This window comes from Drosophila biarmipes, chromosome 3R (assembly GCF_025231255.1).
Source record: "Drosophila biarmipes strain raj3 chromosome 3R, RU_DBia_V1.1, whole genome shotgun sequence".
NCBI classification, from domain to species: domain Eukaryota; kingdom Metazoa; phylum Arthropoda; class Insecta; order Diptera; family Drosophilidae; genus Drosophila; species Drosophila biarmipes.
In genome coordinates, this window is record NC_066616.1 from 24,353,925 (window position 1) to 24,374,169 (window position 20,245).

Sequence of the window (20,245 nt, forward strand, 5' to 3'; positions counted from 1 at the left end):
TATTTTTGGAGCCAACCAATGTATGTTTACTTTTTGAAATTGTTGTTTGTTAGTTAGTTTTTATTACATTTCTTTTAATACAAGACAGTGTGGGATAAAAAACTGTTCAAAATTAATAGAATATAAATATAGGATATTTGACTTAGATGCATTATTATAAAGCACAAAACTTAAAAGAACTGAAATTATTTATTTTTTTTTTAGGGCAAACCCAAATTTATAATTCCGCTCTCCGTTAAACCTAGCTATTTCCTAGCTATATTTTTGAATTCGCCTGCTCTTCACCACTGGTGAATTCCACCACACCACTGGCCCCGCTCTCTGTGCAACACTCAGGCAAACGCGCGCTTTGCAACACTTTTAAAGATGGCGTCACTTCTTCGGTGTCTGTGTGAACTATTCTAGTTGCCGCTGGAAAAAATTCGTGATTGTCGCATAAAACGCACCTGCCGGCCGCCCAAATCGATCGAAAAGCGAACGTCCACAATTGCGGCGCGACAGGCGAGTGAAATTGTGGCTGTGCGTGCGCGATAGACCGCCGAAAGGAGCTGTGCAAAAGTGCGAATCGCATCGGGAATACCCGGATACTTCAGGTGTGTGTGAGTGTGCGTTGCGTTGCGTCGCTTTTTTTGTGTGCTGCAGTCGCCAGCAGTGCAACGCAAACATTGTGCTAAATTACATAAAAGGCTGAATATCGCAGCAGACGGGCGTAAAAGGGCAGAAAAGGAGATTTCTGCCACACACAGAGCGTAAGAGCGAGGGGGAGGGAGAGACACAGAGCGAGCGAGAGGTCGATAACGATAGCCTTGTTTGGTTATCGCCCTCGATAGCAACACAAAAAAAAACAGCGGCGTCCTGTCAGTATGACCCTGCTGCAGACCAACGGATTTCTCACCTGCAGTGTGACCGTGTGAGAGAGAGAGAGAGCGAGCCGCCGAACGGAGAGAGCAGTCTATTGTGGTGGGTTGAGGCGGCGGCGCAACTTGAAAACGAAACTCACCACGCTCTCACCCAGAAATCTGGCACAGTGGTAACGAACTAACAGCCAAATGAGTAATCGCAAATAGGGAACTGGGGTGAAGCTAGAGTTTGAATACGACCCGACGGAAGGTTGGCCGGAGAAAAGAAACAATAACAATAGGGAAAATAGTTGCAGTACTGCTGGTGAGAGAGCCCTCGCGTATAGTATATACACATGTGCAAAAGAGAGGGAGAGAGAGCGGGCGAAGAAAAAAATATCTCCCCACAGCTGCCGTATGCCGCCTTCGTCGTATCTTCACTCTCCGTCCGCCGCTCTCATCTGCTCTCCCGCAGTTGTAGATGGCGTGTTGGTAAACGGTGACACTTAACAGAGCTGCTAGCAGCCCAAAAATTGCGCATACGTATGCCGCCTTCGTCGTCGGTTGGGTGCAAAAGATATAGAAATCTTTTAAATACACACACACACATACACAGTCGGTTTTTAATATATTCTGCAGCCGAAAAAAAAATCAAAAAATCCAATCCCCAAAAAGAGCAAAACGAAAAAACGCAACTAAACAAAGCCGAGTGCAAATTCAAGCCAGATTTCCAAGGCGAATGCAAATTTTTCAAGTGCGCAGTAAGCGGCTAAATCCCCAGACGCAATTCGGTGTTTCTCAAAAGTTTTAATAAATAAATAAATGTGTAATTACATTCGCCAGCTCACACAGCGCACAGACACACACACACTCATGCGTATTGAGGAGAAGATTCGTTTAGAATTCGTATATGCATATATATTTTTTACTTATATTATTTTTAGAATATCGATTTTGTTGCCGCGTGCGTGTGTGTGTCTCTCTCGCACCGAGTGTGTCGCTGTGTGCGAGTGTGTGTGAAACATACATATTTATGATAAGTGTGTGTGTCAAGCAGTAAAATGTGTTAAGAATTATGTTCATATAGACACAAGTTACCTAATCTTACTGCAAAAAAGGAAAAGAATTAAAAGAAAAATAGAGGAAAGGAATCAACAAACCAAAGTGAAGCGAAAGAAAGAGCAATACCGAAAGAGCCCCATCAAAACAGCTGCGCTCTCTCACCTTTTCACTCATCCTCTTATCCTCTCATCCTCTCTCCCTTCCCATTCACATTCACACTCTCCCGTTTTTCCCATTCTCCACACACACACACCAAAACACTTTTAAGATCTTTTTGTGTATTTTGCTTTGACACCGCATTTACATGTGTTGACCCCACTCGGACCCCGCCCCCCTCTCGAATCCACCGCCCCCTCGCGATGCGTTGTGCGAAATTCTCCCGTGAACTACAGTTTTAATTCAATTATGTCAACTGCTATACACACAGCTACAGTGAAACCCAGCAAGCAGTGCTAGAAAGCAAGCAAAGGCAAAAAAGCATCTTCGTGCCGTGCAAACGGGAGAGCCGCCGCTGTGAGAAACTGAGAAATCACTGAGAAACGCAGAAACCGAGAATCACAAGCCGAGAAAACGAGAAAGGTATGCCAAGACCAACGGAAGTTGGCCCACAACAATTCGAATTCGGCTCGAATCGAAACCATTTTGGGCCCAAAGCTTGCCCCGTTTCCGTCCAATGCTTAACCCTTAGATTGCCCACATGACAAATGCACTACTATCTGTCATATCTCGAATAACCCATAATGATTCACCAAGTACACACGAGTTCCGAAGGCTGAAGAGTTTTTAAGGGGAATTTGTGAATAATATTTAGTACCGGGTACCGGAAAAAATATAATTAAAATTGTTGTAATTAGTACTCAAAGATTTCTTCGCCAGAAATCTTTCTTAGTTTTAAAACTTGTGCTGCCATATGTCAAGGAAGTCGGGTTGTAGAAACTGCTTAGAATAGATTAGTTTAAATGTACAATGAAGTAATTCAATATTCTATTCTAAACTATAATCATATTAACATAAAAGTCATGTAATTTTAATAATATTAATTATATTATTAAAATATTAAATGTTTAATATTTCCAACCTTGATGACCATCTAAAATTCTGTTGCTATTTCAATCTAAAAATCTTGTTAGACTTTCGAATTCCTCTAAAGTGTTAGATCAAATATCGCCCCGAATGCCAATAGCAATACCAAATAAAAAATTCCCTAACAATTAAAGTAAATACTCGCCTGGGGTTAATCTGCGACAGCCCCGAAAGGCAGTCAAAGAACTGGTTCTAATTGATTGAGTGATTTCCAGACGGCGGCGATGAAGGGGTTAAGTGGTTTATGGGCGCGGGATCGGAGGAGGGGCAGGGGGGCGGTAGGGGCAGAACCTGCTCGGCAAATTAACAAGTTCCAATTGATACGTACGTGTGTGGGGACACACGAGATTCGTCGAGCCTACTCGAAATTAGCATAAATGTGTCAAATTGGTAAATCATTTCGGGTTCACCTGTCACCGAGGCGACAAGGCCCTTGCACTGCCCTGGAATTGAGCCATTATAGCCAATAATCCCCATATGACCACCGATCACGCCCAGCGGAGAGTCCCCAAACTGAACGTGACTTGTGTGCAATTAAGTGGCGAAGAAAACAAGATCATCGCCTGGCGGGGTACTTGAGTTTTCCAGCGATGTTATTTCCAGTTCTCTAGCTGTCGATCGTCTATCTTTCTACGTTGTTTGTCCAAGCGGGTTTGTCACCTGCCATTAACTGCTTTTCGCCGCATTTGTGTTGGCTAAAAAGCACAGCTGGCCCACTGTTTCGCGGTAGTTAACTTGGCTTTGACGTCATGGTTCCCATCAAATATGGCTTGCACTTGAAGACGCGGCTTAGAATCCCTATTTTTCGAGTAGCTCTGCTTGAAAACCTTACGCAAACTTGGAGGTGCTATCCATAAATCATTAGCAGCTTGTGAAAATATCTTTTTTTAACTTGCTGTGGACAGAACCGAACCACTTGAAAAAGTTGCTCCACAAGCTGTACGATTTTTATTGTTATTTTTATTTCGGCGGTTAAGGCGTTTCGCTCCCATTTTCGTTGTTTGAATTCAAATTTGCAACCACAGACCAAGTAGATTTTGCTGCCCACTTATCATTAATGGGTTTATTTGGGACCCATTAACCTTACTTGACCTCTGGAAAAAAAATAATTTTGCCATCAATTTTGAATTATAATGACAGTTTCGGTATTTCTATATAAATTACCCATAGATTTGGACCAATTTACTTTCTTTTTGACCGATTTCTCCCGTTTCTAGACCACTTCCTTGGCGTATTTTAATTTGTGAACTATTTTAACGAGCTAACCGAGCCAGTCAACCCGAATAAGTGTCGTGCCAGCGTGTGCAACAATTTGTGTGCTCACTTATTGTGTGGCCACCGGAGTTTTCACCATGAAGAGGAGAATGTAAGGCTGCCATAAAGTGCCTCCGCATACGAGTGTGCCACCGCATATGGGAAGCGCTCCTCTGCCCAGCGAAAGACGAGGAGTCTATTATAAAATTACCAACTCTCTGGGGCATTACTATGGGCCATGTAGTGTGGACGACCTGCTTTGCGACTGTTCACCTTTTTGTCGGCGCTAAACGCACATTCTCCCGGCAGCCGATGTTAATTTCGCTGCAGCTTTAACTTTTCTGCCTGGCCGCAGAAGTTAAAGAGCGTGCTCGGAGTCAATTTGCCTTGGGCCTCTGGCCCAGTTGTTGACTCTTTTCCTCGGCCAGCTGAGGCTTGCTAACCTCTTAATGACCACAAAAACCCACTCGCCCCTGCACATTGCTGCTGTCTGCTTTGACATAACTGACCTCACTCTCCCCGGCTCTTAGCCGCCTTATGTGGACTGTTTTCCCTCACATTTTCCCCACCTCGTTATGTGCGGATTGTTATTGCCGGGTTATGCCCGTCTCTTTGAAGCCGTTTTCCTAATTTCACACGGAGAAAAAAGTGTTCAGTATGGCTAACTACATTTGAAATTTTACAACAATTTGTGGTAGATATTTTTTGGGAATTTCAATTTTTGTGACACATTACTTCGCTGCATTTTGATATCCACCAAAAAAGACTCTTTATATACCATACAGATCAATGACCTTACTTTGTTTTCCCTACAGAAACTTCCTTTATTTTCACCTACATACTTGCACTTTCCTGGCTGCTCTAAAAATAAAGCCCGAAACCCATATTTCTTTCAACTCCATTCAAATCGAATTGATTTACTCTAGCCTGGCGTAAACAAAGGTATAAAATTGCAGCCAGCCCGACGAATTGCTTCTGTATCGAATTCCCTCCCATGCATCTCATGAAAGTATCTGTGAAATGTAAAGTTCTCTACAGAAGAATTCTCGACAAATCGCTTATTCAATCTATTTGCAGTTGTAGCTTTTTGATTTTTTCATTTTTTGTTTGCCCCACCCTCTCATTTCTCTGGTTTTTTGTGTTTGACTTGAAAATATTTTCGTTATTTGCAATGGCCAGTTCGCCTCGAGGGGAAACTACAGACTGGTCAAAGCTTTTTGTTTGATTGTTTGTTTGTTTGTTCTATTGGCAATTGAGAATCCGTTGCTGCAATGGGAAAAAATCAATTTTATTTGCTAGTTTGTTAGGCGAATATGTGCGAGTATGTGTACAATTTACCTAGCCAGCGGTGGTTCGAATATATAAGCAAACGCCGTGTGTATATATCTGGAGGTATAAACCTGCGGTACTACTACTCTAATGTAAACATCTTTAGCGCACCGCAAATTAATGACCGTCTGAGTGGAGGGCAAATGTTTCTCTCATTATAATTAGACGACTGTCTGACTTTTGTACCCGGCTTGCTGAAACGGCGTTTACTGGGCCGAGCCCCAGATTTGTGCCTTTGTTTTGCGAAATTATTCATTTTTTACTTCGCACGCCTCGCTAACGAGAGGGGCAATCAGCTGTGGCAGCCAGAAATGAGAAAAAGCGCCGCGGAATGAAACGATAAAAAGTCAATTAGCCACAGGGAAATGGGATACCCTGATTTGGTTTAGTAAAAAAGCACGCTTTTGAATTTAACAAAAATAAAAATAAAATAATAAAAAATAAAAACAAACTTAAAAGTTTAGCTTCATCTCTATTTAAGAGCAGCTTCCTCTTGAAAATCAAACTTGAGAGCTCTTGCTTTTTGATTTTAAGAACATTTTCTTCTTGATTATTTCTCTTCCAATTCGTATTAATATTTTTACAGAGTATTCTGCACAAATATAGATTTTAGAATGTGAACTCATCTACAAGTGCTTGCCCTTTGCTTTTTAAGAACATATTCTTCTTGATTAGGTGCACGGTGCAGGAGTAATTTTGGGATTTACTTCAAAATTTATCTTCCAATTCGTATTAATATTTTTACAGAGTAATTTGTAATAATATTGATTTTGGAATGTTAACTCTAAAAGTTTTTGCCCTTTGCTTCTTGATTTTAAGAACATTCTCTTCTTGAATAAGTGTAGGGTGCAGGAGGAAATCTGGGATTCCAATTCCAATTCGTATTAATATTTTTACAGAGTGTTCTGCACAAATATTGATTTTAGAATGTGAACTCATCTACAAGTTCTTGCCCATTGCTTCTTGATTTTAAGAACATTCTCCTCTTGAATAAGTGTGGGGTGCAGGAGCAATACGGGTACTTACTTAAAAATTTCTCTTCTCTTGTCTATAAGTTCGCATATTTATTTTTATACTCACCATCGCTTTGCTTACTTCAATTGCAACCCATTTGTATTGTTACTAGATAGATAATTTATTTTTCTCCGGGGAGAAACACTGGGTAAATATTGATTTTTTGATTGTGAATGCGTCAGCGAAACGTGTTCATTCACTTAGCTATTTCTGTGTTTTAATGGATGACCTGCTGAAACAGTTTAATTACTTTCAGCCTGTCAATTAGACAAACATCGATGATAAATAGCCATAATAGTTTCAGAGAGATGCAGAATACTTATGTTCCGTTTTGCATTTTGTTGCCCTCAATTGTCGATTGCCAAATTTTCGACTGTCTGATGCATTTATTCCATGACCTCATGTCCGTTGAATCGAGCACATAATAAACTGGCAGTTTTAATCAGCTCAACATTTAATCGATATTGTTATTCATGGCAAAACCGGCTGCAAGAGTGTATGTTTGTGGTCTGTGCCAGGGAAAAGTCCATTAGGAACATCTACATTCACTTGGCGGCTGCTGTCTAGCAATCTTTAGAAATATTTTCACATTTTATGTCAAACGTTTTTCGTCTTTCTCATTCTCGCTCTGCGTTTTTCTGTGCCGTTTTCCTTTTGCTTTTTGCGGCAATTAATGACGTTTTTCACCGCACAAAAATATAATTTTAGACGGGGGAAATTCGGCGGTGCCAGTGAGAAATATCTTTTTGCTGATATTTTTACAGCTCGAAACGAGTGGCTGTGGGGGCATGAAATAAATTTCCGTTTTGCCATATATATTCCATTTGAGGTGCAGTTTGGAGCGTGTGAAAATACGCTTAATTTATCTTTTTTTTTTTTGCCGGCTATTTATAACCAATTTAAATTGGGGAAAATTCTTGGGCATGAAATCATTTGACCCTGAATTTCTCCATTATTAATCCCGTCTTTGTTTGTTATGGCCAAACCCAACAACGCCATGGACGAAATCAATAATAACAACACTCTCGAATCGGCGACAGCTGCAGCAATTAAATAAAATCGCATTGCACACACTTAATAATTACCACTTGGCAAAAATAGATGGTGCAATCGAAGGAATTCCTCAGCAGGTGGCAAGTTTTCTTTATATATATATATCTATCTATCTTATCTTATCTTCTTCACCCTGAGATACATTTTCATCGTCTTTTGTTTGTGTGCCGCCATCGCCGCCGCCTGTGTTTATGCGACATTTTTGCGCTGATTTTGATTAGGCGGCCGCCACGCCCACCCACACACAAAGTCCGCTTATCACAGCTCAAATCGCTTAATTAAAAAGCACAAAATGAAAAACCAAAAAACAAAAAACGAGCAGGAAAAAAAATACAAACCATAGAAACCGAGAGAGAGGTGTGCGCTTTTCAATAGAAAATTTTCCATGCTTTGGCATTGAATTTGCACTGGCACATATACTTTGTTTTTTCACTAAGTAGCACATACGCAGATCTGAACACTAGACTATATATATTATATACCTGCCTGTGTGTATATATAGAAATACCTCTGTAGGTGGTGACGCTATAGCCATAGGCAGGGCTACATTTCATTGGACCGAGCGGCGTCTGGCGCAAAATTTGCATTCTTTCAGCCTCATGTTTCATTTCGCCGCTTTCCTGTTTTCTTTTTCAATTAGTCAAAGGCTGTCGCCTGTGCCGTGTGTCTTGGTCTTAATTATTTAATTAAATTGAGGAAACTGTTGTGACTGCTGTTGTCTTGTCTCTCGCCTCTTTACGATTTCGTCATAGGTTTTGTTGCTCTTGACTGGGTTTTGGGCCCCCCCATTTAATAATACAATACATGGAGCCAAAAGCCGAAACCAAAACAGAAATCCCCGCCTCGAGCATATAACACTTGTCGCTGATGCAATTAGTTGTGGGTCTGTGTACATTGTCAACTAATTTCGTGGCACTTTCTCTTTTTCTTTCCTTCCACCTCGGCAATAAGTTAAATTATATCTTACATAAAAACCGGCAACCAGAGGCACTCGGCATTTGCGGGGCTAGAAGCTATGACAGATGTGGTAATCAAATTAAAAGGGGCCGTAGATAAGCAAGCTTGGAAATTAGAATACCACACTTTGTAGAGTTCTTGGGCTGTGGGTAGATTGGTGATAATGTGTTGAATTAGTGGATCGACTGGTTCTTAATAGTTAACGAAATTCTTTCTTAAATCGAATAAGCAAGCAAGAAAAAATATTAGATACCCCTTAGTCAGCTAAAGGAAGAGCGAGGGAGACGGAGATATGCATGCAGCAAATCGGCTGTTTCCAAGATTCCACACATTATTTGCTTATAACTTTTTGATGCATGTTCCGATTTAAACAATTTTTGGCATGTGAGTGGGTACCAATAATCAGAACAAAATCTCATTTACAGTTTCCAAATAATTTTTTAATTACTACCATATGAATATAGTACACCAACCAAAGGAGATTCAGATCCCAGAAAACTATCGCAAATTCCCTTTCAATTGAAATACTTTTGTATGCTCTGTGATTAATCGTATACCAGGAACTATTTTCTTTGACCCTGTTTTTCGCATCGAGTTTTGCTTACCAGGAACTAACTTGCAGACGGAATTAAGTGCCATTCACATTAAACATAAATACTAGGGAAAGCGACTGCTGTCGGTAGTGCATCCTTTTCGCATTAAAAGCCAGAGTCCTTGGCAAATGCATTGCACAAACACGTGCTCACACCCACCCACCTACGCACTTGGTTAATAAATGCTCAATTGCGCAAAAGGAAAATGTGTGTTTTCCTTTTCCCGCAACCAACGTTGTGCTGACGTAGAGCACTCTACACTTGTGTTATACCAAAAATAGAAGTATAAAGTCGGGTCTATTTTTGTGACCCATAAAGTGCTGCTTTTCCCAGCTTTTCCGCACCTTTCCCCGCGGTTTCCCACGTTTTCTATATTTTTTTTCCTACTTGTCTTTGTGTCAATGTCGCATTGCGTGAGTTGCTTTCATTTGAACTTTGGCGAGGTGTTTTCTGTATTTCACTATAAGAGGGCGCCTCATTCCATTGGAATTTCACTAGTGGGTGGTTTGTGGTGCAAGGGAGGGCGCTTAGCTAAGTGGGCTATCAATAAATTGAATCATACTGTCAATTGAAATTAATACACTGTAAAAGACCTTGAACGTGGCTTTAGGGCTTTCGAATAAGTGTGTTGTGCCCCGTTGGGTTGATAAGAAAAGCTCGCTACTCATTCATGCTGATGCATCTGTCGGATGCATTTTATTTCGCTAAGCTTTATTAGCTGACACTGGCAAAGTTAACCCTTTTTTAGGCAAAGCTCATCCGTTATCTGCGAAACGCACTCTTTCTCTATTTTTCTCCCCCTTTTTTTTGCAAACTCGACAAACATCAATCGATAGTTTGGCTTTGGCCATTGTGCTTGCCTGCCATTCAACTTGGCCAGCAACTTTTTCAATCGAGTTGCCAACTTTGTCTTCTGGCCGAGAGCAACTCCCTCCTTCCCCTCTCCATGGTATTTTCTAATTTAATTTATTACTGCTTCTGTTGTTCATCTTGCGCTTGTTAAGTGTCTTGAATGTTTAATAGCGCTTTACCATGTTATAACAAGTTGTGCTACGATTTACGCAGTTGCCATACTGGGTCCCAAAGTGACCCAAATTCCCTTGGAAATTTCTTCTAATTTCGTTGGCTCGGTGTACATGTGGTGTGTATCCTGCGCCAAAGTCAACCAAAACAAATCAAAAATGCAGCCCAGAGAAATGTCGAGTGATGGAGGAGATGAGGAGGCGCCAGGGGTTTTTCTCCATTTCCAAAAAGAATGAACAACAGCAGTTGCCGGAGAAAGACTTTTCCCTTGTCCTCAATGGTGACTGACCACCCACTCGTGACATTTACAATTGTGTTTTCTGCTTTTCGGCGGTGGTTCACTCAGGAAAATTCCATTAAAAAAGTTCAAAATATTCGAAATGGTTCTTTTAGATCACACAACCAGTTCAGATTTATTTTTGGCTTTCCAATTTTATCGATTTTTATTATTCCTACGTATTCTAAGACTATAAGAACCCATTTTCTGGCACTTAAATTACAAATATAAATGAAAACGTGCATAAAAGCACATTTGAATTCCTTCCTTTTTCCCTCTTGACTCTAAAATTACACAAACACATGTGGCATTTATTACTTTAATCGACCTTGATTAGCTTCAATTAGCGTACATAGGTGGAAATATTATTTTCTATTTTGGAAGACTGCTGCAATGTTAGATGTTTTGAGTGGGGAACATGTTAAAATATTTTTGGCTTGCGTCACTATATTCACGGAAAATAACACAAAAGGCACTGCCTTTCCTTTAAATTCACTTGATAAAAGCATGGAATAATTTTGAGTAGATTAGGGAAAGTATTGTCTGTTTAGTTTTGTTGATAATATTAGTTTTGGTTTTATAAATGTATATATTGGGTTTTTTGGAACCTTAGAAAGGTAATCATGCTGTTTTAACGTGGAGATTTCAAGCGGTGATAGTTATATAGTAAGTTAGGTTCATTTGTGTGTAGATAGTTTAAAGTATTACAGATCTGTGAGAACAATTAATAGTAATATGAAGCTTTTCTTAGCATAATATGCAAATAGCAAAAAATAAAATAAAATCTGACTTGGAAGACTTTTAGAACTAGAAATGTTGTAAACTTGTTGTAAATGAATAGCTCTCTTAGCATATTTGCAAAATTCAAGATGAAGTCCTCATTTCGCTCAGTGTGCGGCTGGCTATGATGGCCGTCGTGGATGCCTGGAGGGCACACGCTGAGCGGCCCAAGTGCTTACATTGTGCAAACTTTCGCTTCTTGTGCAGCTGATGATGCTGATGTTGATGCTGATGCGGCTTCTCTGTTGATGTTTTTGCCACGGCTGTTGATGTTGCTGATGGTCCTGGCTGGGGCTTGAAATCTTATAAAACTTATTGTTCCATTTCCTTTCACTTTATGTAAATTAAACAGTGCATTATTCTTGCATATGCTGGCGGCGGGTGCTGGAAGGACAAGTGGGTGGTGGAAAACACCAGGGTGGAGTGCGAGATACATGCAGATATATTTGCATTTTGCACTTGGCACATGTGTGGCAAGTTCTCAGTTTTTATTTCACTCCGGTTTGCCTTCCGCTTAACGAGGCAAAGGGTCGGAAAAGCTGTTGCATATGTAAACTTAATGGCTCTGCGCTGATTTGATTGATTCCATGCTATCAATACGGGGACAGTGTGTATCCATTGCGATAAGGTCAAGGTTTGACTGACTGAGTGACTGTCTGACTGGTGTGGTCCCTCCCTCAGTTCTTATTTTTGCAGAAAATGCGCAATGGAAATTTTCAGCAGGCCACGTTGGTTTATCTATTGTGGTGAAATTGTTGAATTTCTTTAAATGTAAAAGATATTTTTATAGAATTATTAAACAGAAAAGATAATTTAAGTAAGATAGTTCATAGGCTTTGATTTTTTCTATACCTATACTTGAAGTATGATCAGATTCTAACCAACTTTTTCTCAGTTTTAATGCTTCTTAAATTCAAAATAATTTTTTCCCGGTGCAGCCAAGACCGCCCACAGCAACAGGCTTTCATCGATAATTACCATTACCGTATAGAAATCAATTTCATGCTGGCAGCTTTGATGATTTACCAAGTACGTGGGCACGCAATGAAACGCAGTTTATAATTTTTGCCACTAAACTCAGACTCAAACTCCCTGTGCATGCCAGTAATTTGTAATTTGATGCATTCGCATTCGCCGCTCGGTTTTCATCTCTCGCATTTTCACTGTCATGCCCTGATGGAGATTGTTATAGACGACGACGACGACTACGACTGGAGAATTCTCACCGACCATGAACTCATCTCTCGTGCGTTGCACAAAAGGATTTTGCCAAGTGCCCCATGTTTGTGCTGTTTTTTTGAGTAGGAGGAGGAGGAGCAGCAGCATTTACTGCGTAGTTTTTCCACAGTTTTCCCCGCTTGGAAAACCGTCTGCAGCCAGCCCCTCACAATTCCTTTAGACACGTTTCAAGTACGTAGCAAAAACGAAAACAGTGCGCAATATTTTCACACTGGAGTGTGGAATGCGACGCAAGGGTGAAAGTGGCGAAAAGGGGAAATTCTGCTTATCATCGTGTCACTTTGCATTACATAAAACCATAAAAAAGTGTGCGAGAAAACCCTCTGAGAACCTGGAAATCGTACACTAAATAAACACCATAGAAAAGTGGTATTTAGGTGGCATTAAAATCCACCTTAAATGCTGGACGAGTCGTTGTTTCCCAAAGTCAACAAATGAGCCATATCAAAAATCAATACAAATATGCATTAAATATTTGCCAACTACTCAATGGAATGGAATGGGGAAGTACGAACAAGAAAACTGAAACGAAGGCTGTAAAAATGAATGGTGCTTTCCCTAAAAGGCTTACTGCTATTATTGTTTATGACAAACTAAACGAAACTACAATTACTTTAATGGTTGAATTTGAAGTAATCATAAACTAGTTATACACAGTTATTTAAAATAACAAGACAATAATCTCTTCTAATTATTAAAATTAAGTATAAACAAACATCAAAATGGAATTGCTAATTCTTTTATAATCTACTATATGAGTGGGACAGGCATGGTTTACAATGATAACAACCTGCTCTCTGATAATGAATCAGATTAAGATAGGTAAACTCGATAGTAAACACAACCAATATAATACGATTTTGTTTTACAATTCACAAGAGTGTATAGACCTTATTTCTGAAAAAGATAGCAGAATAAAATGCCAGCTGCTTGCTAAGCAAGTAATGTAGGACATGGAATAGTTGGACGAAAGTTTAATGCTACTTTTGGTAACGTTCGAAAGCTGTTCTCGCCCTCGAACATTTTATTTAGCTTATTGATTATAGCTGGGAAACCAATAGACATGCGTCAAATGCACACTATGGAAGGAGGAGGCAGGATGAGCTATAGTACACAAGTGGTGTATATGTGGTTTAGAGCTGGCAATCACCAATGGTGGGGTGACATCCTTGATAAGTGACAGGAAAATACATAGAAGCGTAGATTTTATCGAGATATGCTGTCGTTTGCAAGAAGCATATAACAACCATATACTGCTTGTCCTTATATTTTGAAGCCTCAAGTTAATCGATAAAGAATTGTGGGCTCCAATCGATAAAATCGATATTGCTGTCGAAGCATTGCCATCTCTAATTAAGGAGGCCTAGGGTGGGAAAATAATTTCCCACCAACGAGTAGGCGAAGGCTGTCGACTGCCGCCTGTCGACTGGCGCTTAGTCATTAGATGACCAAAACGATGACTGTGTTTTAGTGGTTGGGCGGCGAAAATCTTATAAATGCTCGCAGAAAGAGTAGAAAACAACGGGGGAACAAAGCACAGCACAAGCAAAAGCAAAACAAAACAGTGGAGGAGAACTAAAGCAGAGCCAAAGTGAATAGCAGTGGCCACAAAGCGGACTTGTCTCATTATTTTGTGAGCCCTCCTCTCTGCTTATTTGTTATTGTTTTCCACGATGATATGCTGGGGAATTTCGCTACCACTGCTGAGTAAATAATGTCATAAGGTCACACGCACAACACACACATTAAAGGGGAATACTGTGAGCCTAATGGTCAGCCATTGTTGTTTTCGGTCATTTGTCTTGGGACTTTTGGGCTGGGCTGTGCTGGGCGCGCTCTGGTCAGAGTGCCCCGTTGATGGTTTTATATAAAATAGCATAATAAATGGCCAGCCCAGTCTTCTAGAATCGCTGTCGTCGCTCCTCTGCGCCCCCATATTGAATGTCACGTCGGGGCTGACATTGTGTTTGCTCGCTCGCAGGTCCCGCCCCCAGCGAAGGTGATTGAAACAAATTAAAGCGAAAAAACAGTGCAGAAATTCAATTATTAACAGGGCAGCGCGTTGAAAAGCGCTGACCACCGTCACTCAACCTGGAAACCAAGTACAAAAAGGCCTCCGTCAAAGGCAGCTGTGCAAACTTTTCACTCTCCACTCGCACCCACTCTCTCTATTTTGCTCTTTTTTTTACCACCCAGTGAGTTCCGGCTGGCCAACTCACACACATGCGTATTTTGGTTTATCAAACACTGGAAAAAAAGCATAAATATCGTTTTGCAACACTGTTGTGCACTGATTGTGTGGCGGCTGAAATGAGAGGGCGACAAACTTATGACTGCTTAATGGGTTTGAACTAAAATGTTTTTATTTGATATTATCTCTTAAAATATTAGAAACATGAAAGTTATGTGCTTTTAAATATAAATCTTATAAATATAGTATTTATAATAGAAAGCAAACTCCTTGTTGACAAAAACATGTGTGATTTGTCAAGAGCATAGGATTTTTCTCAATGAACATGTTACTGCTTTAATGAAATATTGAAACATTTTCATTACCCCACATTCGTTGATGTTTTTCTGTCAGTGCAAAGACACCCACGCGTCTCGATTTCCATTTCCACCGGCAGACAGGCAGACAAGCGGACAGGCAGCTGGCCCAAGCCAAGTTGATCGCATTTACCTGTTTGTCACTCATACGCCTTGTGGTCCCAGTCAGTCAGTAGTTGGTTTATTTTCTGGCTCTTTTATTTCCAGCTCCCCGGCATGTGGGTGTTGCTGAGCCGATGAGCGAGGCGAGTGTGTGCGACATGTTAAACATGTTTTCGCCTGGAAATCGACGGTGGGCAGTCGGTTTGACTTGCATTTGTGCAAATTTGTGTGCCTAACTGGAAACACCGAACAAGTTCCGCCATGTGCAATGTCGTCCTCGAAGTGAAAACTGTGCAGCAGCCACTCAGCACACACAGTCGTACACTTTCCTGGCCCGACCAGCCATTTCCCTCAAATTGAAGTTCAGCCTGGGCTAGATTTCTCCCCCATCTCGAAACAAACCATGCAAATGAATGAGTTTTCCCTGCCAGCCTGGGCGACGCGTCCTTCATTTGGCTTCATTTCCGTTCACGATGACAGCGGCATCTAGTTTCCGGTCAATGGCTTTTCCGGGCTCGTTTTGATTTAATTTAGACGCCATGCTAAATTTAATTTAACAGTCAGTTACAGTTGGAAACCGAGAGAAAAAAGGCTGAGCCCCAAGTTGGCCACATTCTGGGCTTGCGGTTTTGGGAAAGTGCTTTTGGTTTTTCGGTTTTCGAGGTCTGCCAGGGAAAGTTCAGCTGGCGGGATACGAATTCAGGACTCAGCAATTGCCATACGTCAATCAATCAATCAATCAGGAGACAGATTGCAAGTGCAAATGTTGCACATGGTACGTTTCCTTTGTTGTTCACTGAGTTTTCCGGCGAAAGTAAGGAAATTGATTAACGAAAAACACCATATTAACACGAAGGTCCATATATATGGCAATTAATAAAATCAGTTTCTTAAGGAGAGGAAAGAATTTAAAGTGGGATATACTATTCATATTTAAAGGTGGGCAAAAATACCTGCAAAAATCGCTTGCTTTTTAGAATTTGAACGCTCACCTTAGTTTTCGGTGTTGCCACAGTCCCCATTATATTTTTTATCAGCTATCTGTGTTATCTGGTAACAAAGAAATCACAGGCAAAGCCTTTATCTCCCCAACGCACACACAAACGCACCTGCAAAGCCAACGATTAGATACACCTGAATGTTTCATTTTATCAGACTCTTTGGGGCTTTTTTGTGCCTTTCACCGCACTGTGTCAATTTTTGAGTTATTTACACCGATAAGAACCTATCTAACTGACAAAACCCCATATGTCTCTTTTCGATTGCAGTGCATATGATGCCAAATATCCATAGAAGCAAGCGCGAATTACTATGTGAATGCAGCAATCAGCAGTAAGCAGCAGCAGCTCTTTCTCAGTTAACCAAATTGATGTGCCATTCAGGAGCAGCAGCAGCAGCAGCAGCGCAGAAAAAGGTTCCATCTGAGGAGCAACCAACGTAGAAGCTAAGCGAGAGTATTAAACCAGAGTAAGGCGCATCGCAAATGCAACAATCCCTCCAGTAAACAATACAAAAATCAACAAACAAGTACAGCAAACAAAAAGAAAACAGGTGAGTTGCTGCCGCCGACTGATAAATTGAGCCCCATGAAGTCAGCGTGAGCTAATTGATTGCCCTCCACTTTATTCCAGTGTACATACAACTGTAACGAATTTAAGCAGCAACAAGCAAAAGCGGTTCAAGACGAGAGGAGTATAACAAATTTAACGCCCCCCCCGAGTAACCAACAGATAGATGCCAAGATAAGTCGTTACCGCTTTAATACCGCCATCAACATTACCCAGCAACAGAAGCTGATCCAGCAACTCCAGCAGCAGCAGCAGCAGGCGATCGCTTTCAAGGGGAAAAAGGGGAAGAGCAAGCAGAAATTGCAGTTGCAGCAGCCGTTGCAGTTGCAGTTGCACATTGGTCAGGAACCCGGAGAGGCAGAAGGCGCTGTAGAGCTGTTGGGCTTACCCAAGGGTAGGAATAACAATTGCAAGACGCCAAACTCAACCGCAAAAGTCGCCAACATAACACATAAAATTTTCGGTTGGCTACGCAAATCACGCAACAAACGGCCAGTCGAGATCCTGAACAGCGATTTCGGCGAAGACGGCGACGAGGGCGTTGGCGAGGGCAAAGGCCAAGGCGCAGGCGAGGAGGAGGGAGGAGGAGCAGCAGCAGCTGCCAGTGCATCTGGTGGCGGTGCAGCCGATCAATTTTCAGTGGCAAGCGTTAAAAACAAAGCCGGCAAGCTGAATACCACACAGACAGCCACGGAGACCGCCATCGATTCAAACGAACCCAAATCTGAAAAGATGTCATCGGGCACGTTTGTGGATCGAATCGACCCGTTCGCCAAACGTTCGCTCAAGAAGAAGGGTAAAAAGAGTCAGGGTTCCTCGCGCTACAGAAATTCTCAGGATGTTGAGCTGCAGCAATTGCCGCCGTTAAAAGGTATTAACCCTTTAAGTTAAATCTTTCTTAAATTGTTATACAACCTAATCCCATTTCTTACTTCCAGCTGAGTGCTCCAGCCTAGAACAGGAGGAGCTATTCATACGGAAGCTGCGCCAGTGTTGCGTGTCCTTTGACTTTATGGATCCCGTGACGGACTTGAAGGGCAAGGAGATCAAACGGGCCGCGCTCAATGACCTATCCACCTATATAACACATGGGCGCGGTGTGCTTACGGAACCGGTTTACCCGGAAATAATTCGCATGGTAAATATGGAGATTATATTATCAAACAACTCATAAACTAAAATGTAAATATTTTCTTTTACTAGATTTCTTGCAACCTATTTCGCACGTTGCCGCCCAGTGAGAATCCCGATTTCGATCCCGAGGAGGATGACCCGACTCTGGAGGCTTCCTGGCCACACCTGCAGCTGGTGTACGAGGTGTTCTTGCGGTTCCTGGAGTCTCAGGACTTCCAGGCGACGATTGGCAAGCGTGTGATCGATCAAAAGTTCGTTTTGCAGGTGAGTGTTTGATTTAGCACATTACACTTTCTAGTTTACTAATAGTTTTTATTTGTTCAATAGCTGTTGGAACTTTTCGACTCTGAGGATCCCAGGGAGCGGGACTTTCTGAAGACGGTGTTGCATCGCATATACGGGAAATTTTTGGGACTGCGGGCTTTTATACGAAAACAAATCAACAACATATTCTTGCGATTCATTTACGAGACGGAGCACTTTAATGGCGTCGGTGAGCTTTTGGAAATCCTTGGCAGGTATGTTTAGCATGTGCAGAATTAGCAAATATACAAATATGAATCGGCTTTGTTTTTGTTTATTCGTCTAGTATCATCAACGGATTCGCCTTGCCCCTGAAGGCCGAACACAAGCAGTTTCTGGTTAAGGTCCTATTGCCACTGCACAAAGTCAAATGCCTGTCGCTCTACCACGCTCAACTGGCGTATTGCATTGTACAATTCCTAGAGAAGGACCCATTCCTTACCGAACCGGTGGTGCGTGGCCTGTTAAAGTTCTGGCCCAAGACGTGTTCCCAGAAGGAGGTCATGTTCCTGGGCGAGATCGAGGAGATTCTCGACGTGATCGATCCGCCGCAGTTTGTCAAGATCCAGGAGCCGCTGTTCCGTCAGATTGCAAAATGCGTGTCCAGTCCACATTTTCAGGTAAGTCGAGAGATTACCGAAAGCCTACTAAGTTTTATAGGGAATCTATATCAAAATGTTCAATCTCCTTCCTGCAGGTTGCTGAGCGAGCACTTTATCTGTGGAACAATGAGTACGCCATGTCGCTCATCGAGGAGAACAATGCGGTCATCATGCCCATCATGTTCCCGGCCCTTTATCGCATCAGCAAGGAGCACTGGAATCAAACCATCGTGGCGCTCGTCTACAATGTGTTGAAGACGTTTATGGAAATGAACTCGAAGCTGTTCGATGAGCTGACCTCCAGCTACAAGGCGGAGCGGCAAAAGTGAGTGGTGATGTCAGAGTAGAAATCAAGAAATAATAAATGTTCTCTTATTTTTTAGGGAGAAGAAACGGGAGCGGGACCGCGAGGAGCTGTGGAAGAAGCTGCACGAACTCGAATCCAATCGTTCTAGTGGGCGCACCGCCGGCGGCAGCGCCACGACATCGAACACAGCAGCTTCCGCGGCGTCAACGTCCCTGCAGCCACCCAGCACCGCTGGCCTGAACTCTCATCAGCAGCAGTCGAATAGCAGCAGCAGCGGCAGTCTGTCCAGCGGCGGTGCCGGCGGCGACAATAATCCTGCGACCACAAATGCGAAAATCAAACAGGATAAGGCGGACAACTAAGCAACGCAAGGCGCGTCCGAAACTAACAATAATAATACAAAAAGAAAAACCAACATCAGTAAATGCGTTATCCGATATCCGTAAACCGTAAATCGTAAATCGTAAACCGTAAACGGCAGAGACAGCGGCCACACATCTAAAGGAGAAATAAATAGTTATACTAAACCACACATATGCTAAACTTTAAAACCAGAAAAATATAAAACTAAAATGTATACTCGATTGACAAGACACCAACCAAGCCGACCCGCAGGACGCTTGGGCGGCTGTTGAAGGAGGTAGAACCGAAATCTGGAGCGGGAGCTGAATCAGATCCCAGGTCCCAGGGCGTGTGTGTGTGCTTGAGTGCGGCATACAAGAAAGAAATCTTTATAAATAATGTATCTTACACCTTCAGCAACACACACACACATACACGTGCGCGACACGTATAAATAATATATATTACAGAAAAAAGAAGAAACATAATTATTAATTACGTTTAAGCGAAAACAAGTTGAATAAAGAGAAATCATGTTAGTAAGTGAAATGCAGAAAAGTAAAAGAGCGATAACTATAACGGATTGACGATTGTTGAAGCGCATTGAATATTATTAACTAAACATATTGCTAACTAGCATAGATCAGCCATCCTATCCCAACACTACGAGAACAACAACACCCCAATCACTTGCAAAGTATTTGCGTTCATTTGAAATGTGTAAAATAGTTGAAACTGCGCTGCATCCTCAGAATTTGATTTCGCGTTTTTTTTTGTTCTGTTTTAATTGCTCCATAGAACGGCGTGTCTTAGTCCAGATTTCCCACTGAATTGTAT

At 41.7% G+C, this 20,245-nt stretch overlaps 1 protein-coding gene across 6 annotated transcripts; it reads left to right on the forward strand.

Annotated features, from left to right (window-relative positions):
- The first annotated feature begins 365 nt into the window (after nt 1-365).
- On the forward strand, nt 366-19,957 carry LOC108024569 (serine/threonine-protein phosphatase 2A 56 kDa regulatory subunit epsilon isoform). Of its 6 annotated transcripts, XM_050888545.1 has the most exons (11): nt 366-593; nt 2,329-2,480; nt 16,421-16,484; nt 16,535-16,703; nt 16,784-17,591; nt 17,659-17,858; nt 17,924-18,118; nt 18,182-18,372; nt 18,444-18,777; nt 18,855-19,084; nt 19,143-19,957. In XM_050888545.1, exons 5-11 carry the CDS (start codon nt 17,453-17,455, stop codon nt 19,426-19,428), a joined length of 1,575 nt encoding a protein of 524 aa, XP_050744502.1. In that variant the 5' UTR covers nt 366-593; nt 2,329-2,480; nt 16,421-16,484; nt 16,535-16,703; nt 16,784-17,452; the 3' UTR covers nt 19,429-19,957. The 6 variants fall into 6 exon arrangements, with proteins under 6 accessions (XP_050744502.1, XP_043946974.1, XP_043946973.1 ...); XM_044091039.2 differs by lacking the exon at nt 2,329-2,480; XM_044091038.2 differs by lacking the exons at nt 366-593; nt 2,329-2,480 and adding an exon at nt 775-960.
- Nucleotides 19,958-20,245: the final 288 nt, after the last annotated feature.

What these genes read in the sequence shown, in the direction of transcription:
- LOC108024569 (XM_050888545.1), top strand. Translation starts at nt 17,453, where the DNA reads ATGTCATCGGGCACGTTTGTGGATCGAATCGACCCGTTCGCCAAACGT. An exon ending in CTTTTGGAAATCCTTGGCAG is followed by an intron (nt 18,373 to 18,443) that starts GTATGTTTAGCA and finishes TTATTCGTCTAG; the next exon opens with TATCATCAACGGATTCGCCT. An exon ending in TACAAGGCGGAGCGGCAAAA is followed by an intron (nt 19,085 to 19,142) that starts GTGAGTGGTGAT and finishes CTTATTTTTTAG; the next exon opens with GGAGAAGAAACGGGAGCGGG.